The sequence below is a fragment of the Drosophila mauritiana genome, unplaced genomic scaffold (genome assembly GCF_004382145.1).
Source record: "Drosophila mauritiana strain mau12 unplaced genomic scaffold, ASM438214v1 Y_07, whole genome shotgun sequence".
NCBI classification, from domain to species: domain Eukaryota; kingdom Metazoa; phylum Arthropoda; class Insecta; order Diptera; family Drosophilidae; genus Drosophila; species Drosophila mauritiana.
Genome location: NW_022881546.1, coordinates 32,807 through 42,530, shown reverse-complemented (window position 1 = coordinate 42,530; position 9,724 = coordinate 32,807). Strand labels below are relative to the sequence as shown.

General features: G+C 40.0%; 2 protein-coding genes across 2 annotated transcripts; both read right to left on the bottom strand.

Moving 5' to 3' along the window:
- Positions 1-5,838: 5,838 nt before the first annotated feature.
- LOC117149982 (dynein heavy chain 2, axonemal-like) lies at positions 5,839-6,427 on the bottom strand. The gene is made up of 3 exons (XM_033316873.1): positions 6,265-6,427; positions 6,098-6,202; positions 5,839-6,044 (listed from the first exon to the last, which is right to left on the bottom strand). Exons 1-3 carry the CDS (start codon positions 6,377-6,379, stop codon positions 5,839-5,841), a joined length of 426 nt encoding a protein of 141 aa, XP_033172764.1. The 5' UTR covers positions 6,380-6,427.
- A 56-nt stretch (positions 6,428-6,483) lies between these two features.
- Positions 6,484-7,368, bottom strand: LOC117149981 (dynein heavy chain 2, axonemal-like). The gene is made up of 3 exons (XM_033316872.1): positions 7,336-7,368; positions 6,558-7,138; positions 6,484-6,487 (listed from the first exon to the last, which is right to left on the bottom strand). Exons 1-3 carry the CDS (start codon positions 7,366-7,368, stop codon positions 6,484-6,486), a joined length of 618 nt encoding a protein of 205 aa, XP_033172763.1.
- Between the last annotated feature and the right edge of the window lie 2,356 nt (positions 7,369-9,724).

Here is a 9,724-nt window from a genome sequence, read left to right as displayed (position 1 = left end):
ATCATTGTGGCAGCAGACGTTTCGATGCCAACGAAGCGTTGAACGAAGAGTTCTTTAAATTGTGGCCATGTGATGCCAGCAAAGCATATTTGGGACAGCCATTGTGATGCACTTCCCTCTAGCGCCTTACTTAAAGTTATCATCAGGCTGCTACCTTCGGGCATTTTATAAGCAAAAATAAGATCCACTGCTGTACACCAAGCTGAGGCATCTGCACCAGCTCCCTCAGGATGAAACTTTGGGAGAGTTATATGTTTTCCCTTTTCATCAGTTGCCGATGCCTTTGGTGTCTGCATATTTTTGATGATCTCCATTAGGTTGTTGTTTTGCACTTGTAAAGCTGCCAGGTATGCATCGGTAATATTTGTAGGCAAAGCAGATCCCACTTCTGATGTCGCAACGTTGGCATTTTCTTGCTCCTGAGTGAAGCGAATTCCAACCGGCGTGCGCGACCGTCTGTATGCAACTGATCGTATTTTCTACGCATCGATCTATCCTTTACACACGCTAGCTGGACTACACTTGGCGCCAGTCATATTCTACGTTGTAGTCAAATTCTAAGAATGTCCTCACAATATACCAAACTCATTTCGCAGCTGCGTCTTGCAAGCACAGTGGTCAAACCATGCTAATAATATGACAGACACGTACAGTGGTCAAAATACATTCGTAATGCGACATACGAAATATATTTGTCATTAAATTTTAATAACCTTTCTCCACTTTGAATGGTAAAGCTCTGCCGCAGAATTGGATTAATAGCTTGATCTAAGTATTCCCCCACGTTTTGCAGCAATACAGGCAAACCTTCTTTTAGAGCTCGTTCTAGCTAACGTAAGTAATCCGCCATACCAAAATCTAGTATCATTAATTAATTACGCTCCTCCATATTTTTTATCCAGTTATTAGCTTGCATTTGAGGGTCAATAATAAGAGGCCAACGACTTGAGTAACTATTACTCCGTTTTCAGTACTTAAATCATCAGCAGGTAGACCTTGAATATTCCATTCTCGAATCGAAACAGCATCGACTAGAAAATTCGTTACCTTAAGCTCCAAGGTTGCTGGTATTAAAATATATTTAATTATTAAAGACCTTTTACAACTAATTCTTCTCGGTATTTGGTGTCAAAAGCCCCTAAGTATGACATAAACGCAACAGAAAGCAAGCAGTCACCGGGAAGTTTTTCAAAGGATAAGTCCAACTGATTTACCGTTTCAATCCACCTTTCTCTCTCTCCAGAAAGCGATTCTACCAAAATAATGGCACGCTCCAGTTGTTTTCTTAGTCGTTCTTCCTTGGCACGCAATTCATTAAGCAGGTTAGTTTTTTCTTCAAGCTGGCGGTAAAGTTCTTCAATGACAGCTTGTAGCTCTTCAAGTTTTTTTTTTCCGCAGCTAAAGCAGCTTGCTTTTCCTCAAGTGACTTCATTGCACTATCTAATTTTTCCTGCTTTGGAGCGACTGGCCATTATCCATTGCACGCAAACGACACAACAGCCACTTTATCGGGTTTTAACTCAGGATTTTTTGTATAGATTGCAATACGTTTAAGAGTTTTATCGGAAATATGATCTCTATCAAAGTTTTTAGGTCGTTCAAAAATGTTGATTCACTTAAAACTTTTTTAGCATTTTCCCATGTTGGTTCTTTTCCAAGTAAGATAATACAGTTTCCATAACCTTTTCGATTTTCATTGGCGGGCGTCCATACGACTTCTGAAATGTCTTTTTTATTTAATGCATATAATGCTTTAACAGCAGCATCTATCATAGGCATTACAACCTCCAAGTCCGAACGAGCTATAGCTGCTAATTCGAGACAAATTATTTCTTCCCTTCTAATAAAGACGGCTTCGGCATCCACTTTTTCCTTTTGTTCCGTTGCTTCACTCTTTTGAATTTCAATCATGGATATAAAATCTTCACATTCTCTAGCAAGTATTTTAACTTGTTCAGAGCTAGCTTTAAGCTCGTCAGACATTAAGGATACTTTTTCCTGAGTTTCAGAAAATTTTTGAAATCCCATTGCGTAATCTATTTGAAGCAGTTGATACTTCTAATCTTTTTTTTTCTAAGAGTTTTTTAAAGCCACTTACAAGCTGCAAATAATTTGGTGAGGTTACATAGTTATATCGCTTAACTTCTATATACATATTTTCCGACATTTTTGCAACACTTGAGTGAATTACTGAAAATACATAGGCAATATCACGTTGAAGGTGGGTTTCTGTGCTAATAACCAAACTTTCTCGATGTTTTTCGTCCTTTTTTCGAGAAACTACTACGTTTAATGGAAATCCGATTAGGAAATGCGAAGCTACTTCCAAAAGGGCTTCTTGTGGCCAAAATCTAAACCAGTTTGGTGTTGTTGAACTTAACAAAGCCGGATATTGCCTTATATAACTTCTAAAATTTTCTCCGATTGGGCTAAAACAAAGTGCTACATGAAGAAAATCGCGCACATTTAAAATAAAATAGGAATACAACGTTTCAGTTGTTAGAAGAACCCCATTTTTTTTTGCCGGGCGTTCAAACTCAACTGAATTAAATAAGTTTATTTCCTTAGAATATTGTTTGTTATTTCCAGAAACGAGACTTCGGCTATTTGGTCGATGACATCCATTGTAAGCTTGGTCGGAATAGGTCATCTTATACTTGATTGGTTCACTACAAATTTCCATATTAGCCTCATTTATGTTGTTATATCGATGTTTCATTCACAGTCGAAAGATTTGTATGTAGTTTTGTAGACTGCAGAGTAGCTGTCATCTTGTCAAGAGTAGGCATCATTATCAACACGTGTGTCTATAACCTAATCATCACGTCACTTTATATGTTACAGCGGATGTACTCAGCTTTTCTGAGGATAATGGATGTCATCAGGGATGAGAATTGGTCATTTTTAGCAAATTGACATTTGCCTTTTAATTCTCATCCCTGTTGACATCCATTATAAGATTTATCGCAATAGGTCATTCCCCCTCACTACAAAAAGCTGAGTACATATGCTGTAACATTTTAGTGACACGATAATTAGGCTAGAGACACACGTGTTGATAATGATCCCGACGCGCATTTTGCATCCTCTGCAAGCGGGAATAAATATTGCTTAATCGCATAAATCATACACACTACTGAGACTCCCGACGCCACCAGCAGTCCTTGCTGAGCTATTTCTGTGCAGAAGACCCAAAATTTCGGCTTCACTGGCCTGAAAAAATCTCTAGGGACTGCGGAATGGCATCTTTTCCTCTCCTCCGGCGGCACTTCTGGAAGGGAAATACATCATCGCCTCAAAATGCGATGAGGCAGGGAGGTGAGGGTCGCGAAGGCCGAATAAAATACCGAACGTCACAAAAACCGGTTGTATCAATTGGTCAGGGGAGGGTGGCACTGCACAAGACTTAAAAAATAAAATTCCCCTTTTATCAAAGGTGGTCTCAACCCGCGGACGATACACCCTGAAACCATAACATCCTATTCTCATTCGAGCCGGCACGAGGTTCGTTTTCAAGGACACAGCAGAAGCAACGCGATCATCGAAGGAGTCAGCAGTAAAATCACACAAATCATTAATTTGGTGGGATGAACTAAGAAAAACAGTTCGTTACACATAGACGTACCGCAACTTTGTAAGAGAAAATATCAAAACATTTTACAAAAGATTTGGCGTGGCAGTTTTGGGCGGTTTGTGAAATTGAAAAACTAATTAAAATACGAAAAATATCAAAATTTTCAAAAAGTGTGATCCAGCAGAAGACTCCACCGCCAAATGATGCCAGGCGCTTCCAAGAATCTGCAAACTACCTGACGATTGGCAGAGTGTCCCTGCAATTCAAATCAATTCAGTTGAATCTGCAAATAACTGGCGCTTTTATTTTTGCAAGTTTCGCGCATCTTGCGCCTGCAAGCCCAAAACCCATAACTTCTTTCCAGCTATGACTCCTGAGGCCTAGAGCGATTCGGCGCATCGGTCCTTCATTAGAGGTGCCTGCAAATAAAATTTAATTCAATTTTGGTCTTAATTTTAATAAATTCGTAAATTTTCATATATAAACATCCAAACAATGTGTTAATGATACCAGACCATATTTCTTTATAAATTCTTAGGAAAAATACTAGCTCATAAAATACTTACCTCTACTAACCTTATTGCACACTGATCCTAGACCCCAAAGTTACATCTCACACACTTTTACCCAGGAACTGAAGTCATGCTGTCTCCGTACATCCCCCTACACGCTTCAACAAGTATTTTTCAAAATTTATTAAATAAACCAGTTACTTTATTATTAGTTTGCTAAACTTAATAAAAGTGCAGTACCTCGCTTTATCCAGTAGTCAGCCTTTTCATTACCAGACTTTAAGTCCACGGCTATTACAAATGATCCTGACCTAACGGGATAGTAATATGCGGGGCACTGGTAAACACCACGACATCGTTTTTTTAGGTTTTCTACTGGTTTAAAGTGTATTACTGGTAATGGACAAATTAGTTCCATCGGAAGTGGATCCTAAAGTCATTGGTTTTTCCTCAACCATCCGGCACCCTCCAAAAACAAGCTTCGAATGTAAACACCTCCTCCTTCTCTTATTATACGAGCTGCGGCAGTATCTTCTTCAACAAACACATAGAAATCCCAAGACAGTTCATCAATTGGTGTTTTGGTGGCTCGAGCTGATGTTTGTAATACTGCTGTAACAAATCCGTGTGGAAACGTATAAGCTGCGAGCCAAAATAATATTGGAGAGCGGAGTGTTTTCGCCCAACTATTAAAATGTCCTACACGACGTATTAAGTCTCTAGCCCATGCAGCTAATGGTTTCAATGAATTATAGATAGATATACATGGAGATAGATATACATATATTTTTGTATGAACAACATTTTTTCTAGTTTCTCCTATTAAAGACGCTATATCGGCATTTGAATGTTGTCCAAAAGCATCAGGCTTATCAAAATTGGGAAACATTTGTATGTGGTCTAAATATGATTGCACATCGCCGTCATCGGGAATAAAATAATTTGGAAGGGTCTTCTTCAAATGGTATAAATTTAAAATCAATTCTGATTAGATTAAAACGGATAATTTTCTGACCTAAACTTTCTAGTCTGCAATGTTTGGTCACAGAAAAATTGGTTTATATAAGTTATTAAGAGTCGTCGATCCCAATCGTCGGTAATATGTCCTCCGTAATTTACACCTGCTATGAAATACTTTAAAGCTCCCCAGGGAGTGTCTTCATATTCATTAAGATACAATAATAGTAGTATTTCGGAAACTTCAAAATCAGAATCGTTAAAGCTGTAAATAACATTCCAGCCAAGTTCTAAAAATTGTTTTCGTTCGAGTAGGACTGTATGAAAAAAACACAAAGCGAATAATAACTTCTTATACTTGCTGGGTTCACTACAATTTTCCATATTAGCCTCATTTATGTTGTTATATAGACGTTTCATATTTGATTTGATTCCACGAGGAGGTTCAGTTGTCATCTTAATACTGGTTTGCAAAATAGATATTGGAAAGTCCGGATGAGAGCTTGAGCTTAGCCACAGTCGAAATTTTTTATGTAGTTTAATGGACTGCTTAGTAGCTATCATATTCTCAAGAGTAGGCATCCAACTAAGAGACAAATGACAATTCGCTAAAAATACCCAATTACCATCCTTATTGCCATCCATTTTAAGCTTTGTTGGAATAGGTGCTTGCCCTTGACCCAAGCTAAGTGAGTACATTCGCTGTGCCATTTTAATTGATTCTGATAGTGATATGAGTGATTGGGCTGGATCCACACCTGGTGATAAAACGAATATAAGGGGAGTCTGTGAAATCTATTCATCGAAAGTTGCCTTGAGATCAAGAACTGGCGGATCAACATATCGCGGCCCAAGTTTGGTGATGATAAATTGTGTCAAACAAAATGAAATTCTATCCGGTCGTAGTGAACGTAAAACACATATTTTTTGAAAATCTGTAAGTTTATCATTCCATTCACCAACGAGATCTTCTTGTTCTGGAAAGGTCGTGGCATACCAACCTAAATAATTATATATGTTTTAATGTAAAACATATTTAATGTGACTATACTACCATTCCAAGCCTTGTAATGTTGCTCAAAAGAATCTATTATCTCATGAAATCCAGAAACTTTATCTAATTCTGTTATATTATCCCAGTTTTGCTCACTTATCCACCCTGAAATGGTATATGACACAAACACCACAATATATTTTTTACACCTCTTTATTTTTACTTACATGGTGCCGGGTTGGGGGCTTGTCCCAGCTTATCTAATACTATACCTCCTTTCAGAATAAAATCATACTCTTCTTCCAAAAGCTTTCCAGCATTTGAAAGAATCTTTGCTGTCATATGAATTGAAAATAGTAGCTTATGTCGCTCGAAAAGCCCACGACAGGTATTTCGGTAGACCGAATAGGTATGGTATTCATTAATGTTTTGAATTCGTTCATGGATTAGCTGATTACGAGGACTTCGTTCAATAGACTGTGTGCATAATAATATATAAGCTGCCAGAGAAAAAACATACATTGGATCAATTTTAGACATATCCATGAAAACAAAGAATAAAATGGATGCGCGTTCCGATGCTGGTTTGTATTTTTGTCGGGCGGCATCGATTTCCACTTCAGTTACCTCGGCAATGCTAAGAGACTGCTTAACTAGCACTGATGTCTGCCGGGATTTTTGTAATGTTGAGAATAACTCGTCGTCATCTAATAAGGAACCTCGACTTTCATTAAGTAGCCGTAAAATCTCATTATCAAGATCAATTATTGTCCGTTTGTTTCGAGCTATTGTCATTACCAGTTCGTATTTTTGTTCTTCTAAGGCGGGTTTTTCTTTTCGAACAATAATTCCTAGTAGTTGGGCTTCAAGCCCATCTTGCTTCAGTGCAAAATTTACAATTGTTGTTTTTGTTGAGATTTCCGGTGGGTAATGTGGATTCGATATTTTTGTCGTTATGTAAAATCTGAACGAATTATTATATGAAATAAATTTGTCATTAAATTTTAATAACCTTTCTCCACTTTGAATGGTAAAGCTCTGCCGCAGAATTGGATTAATAGCTTGATCTAAGTATTCCCCCACGTTTTGCAGCAATACAGGCTAACCTTCTTTTAGAGCTCGTTCTAGCTGACGTAAGTAATCCGCCATACCAAAATCTAGTATCATTAATTGATTACGCTCCTCCATATTTTTTATCCAGTTATTAGCTTACATTTGAGGGTCAGTAATAAGAAGCCAACGACTACCTTGAGTAACTATTACTCCGTTTTCAGTACTTAAATCATCAGCAAGTAGACCTTGAATATTCCATTCTCGAATCGAAAAAGCATCGACTAGAAAATACGTTACCTTAAGCTCCAAAGTTGCTGGTATTAAAAGATCTTTAATTAATAAAGACCATTTTACAACTAATTCTTCTCGGTATTTGGTGTCAAAAGCCCCTAAGTATGACATATGATAAACGCAACAGAGAGCAAGCAGTCAACGGGAAGTTTTTCAAAGGATAAGTCCAACTGATTTACCGTTTCAATCCACCTTTCTCTCTCTCCAGAAAGCGATTCTACCAAAATAATGGCACGCTCCAGTTGTTTTCTTAGTCGTTCTTCCTTGGCACGCAATTCATTAAGCAGGTTAGTTTTTTCTTTAAGCTGGCGGTAAAGTTCTTCAATGACAGCTTGTAGCTCTTCAAGTTGTTTTTTTTTGCCGCAGCTAAAGCAGCTTGCTTTTCCTCAAGTGACTTCATTGCACTTTCTAATTTTTCCTGCTTTGGAGCGACTATTCGGTAAACTTTTCCGTAATTTTCTATGGCCATTATCCATTGCATCAATGATTTGCACGCAAGCGACACAACAGCCACTTTATCGGGTTCTAACTCAGGATTTTTTGTATAGATTACAATACGTTTAAGAGTTTTATCGGAAATATGATCTCTATCAAAGTTTTTTAGGTCGTTCAAAAATGTTGATTCACTTAAAACTTTTTTAGCATTTTCTCATGTTGGTTCTTTTCCAAGTAAGATCAATACAGCAAATACCACCACTGGCTGAACAACACGACAGTCACTAATCCACCATTGGATACCCCTGAACTTATAGATTCGGCCGTTGTGAACCTCACCTCGCAAATTCAGGAGGCAGCAACTTATGCTGCTCCAAGGTTCTCTAACCAAACGAGGGACAGCAGTAGAGACGTCCACTTTTGGAATCCGAGGGTTAATGAGCTCAAGTCAGAGAAAAGGCGTCTCCGACGGGTTTGGTTCCTCTCCAGGAACCCTAGAGACAAAACAGCTCTCAACAGAGCCACCAAGGAGCTGAAGGAAACTCTGGTCAGGCTAAGGAAGGAGGCTCTCAACAGCTTTGTTGGTAATCTCGCGCCGGGTGATCCCCACCACAACCTATGGAATGTTACAAAGCGCATCAAGAGGCCACTGAAGAGGATCCCGCCCATCAGAAGACAAGACAACTCATGGTGCAGAACTGAGACCGAAAGAGCCAACGCATTCGCCGAGCACTTGGAGGAAGTCTTCACACCAGCCAATCGATGTTCCCCAAATGAAGCAGCCGAAACAGCCAGGCTCCTGTCAGAACCTCTCTCTGACTCCGAGTCGATACCCCAGGCCACGGAAGAGGAGATCAGCAATTTAATAGCGGCAATGGGTAACCACAAGGCTCCAGGCGATGATTCCATCAATGCCATTGCTATAAAGCTCCTACCCCCTATTAGCAAGTCACTAATCATGACCATAATAAATAAGTGCTTGCAATTGGGGCACTTCCCTTCATCATGCAAACGCGCCGAAGTAGTTATGATCCTGAAGCCTGGTAAACATGAAGCCAATCTCGCCTCCTACCGCCCGATCAGCTTACTGCCAGTACTCTCCAAGATACTCGAAAGAGTATTTTTGTCAAGAGTATTGCCGGTGATTGAGGAGGCTGGTCTGATCCCTGATCACCAGTTTGGCTTTAGGCGCCGCCACGGGACACCAGAGCAAGGCCACCGAGTAGCGCAATATATCCTGGACTCCTTTGAGAATAAGAAATACTGCCTAGCAGTAATGCTGGACATTAAGCAAGTCTTTGATCGTGTTTGGCACCCCGGTCTCCTCCTGAAGCTCAAAAACGGCCTGCCCCAGCCATATTTCAAGTTCTTGAAGTCGTTCCTGGAGGGCAGAAGATTCGCCGTCAGGTGTGGAGAAGCGCGCTCAGACGTCAAAGAAGCCCGTGCAGGAGTTCCCCAAGGAAGCGTTCTCGGTCCGCTCCTCTACAAAGCGTATACGGCTGACCTGCCGGTGATACTGAGCCAGTACATTATGGCAGCCACTTACGCCGATGATACTGCGTTCCTAACAACAGCAGATACCCCAGCAGAGGCCTCCCAGACTATGCAGGAGCAACTAGATCTACTGAACACGTGGCACAAGAGATGGAATATATCGGTAAACAACGACAAGTCAACCGCTACCACCTTCGCAACTAGGCGCGGCACTTGCCCACCAGTCAGTTTCAACGGGTTCCCAATCCCAGAGGTAGCCAATCCAAATTATCTTGGCTTTACACTGGACAGGAGACTTACATGGAGACCACACCTGCTAGAGAAGCGGAAACAGGCGGAGAACCGAGTCCGTGAATTCTACTGGCTGATGGGCAGACAATCTAAGCTACCGACTTCCACTAAGCTCCTTATCTA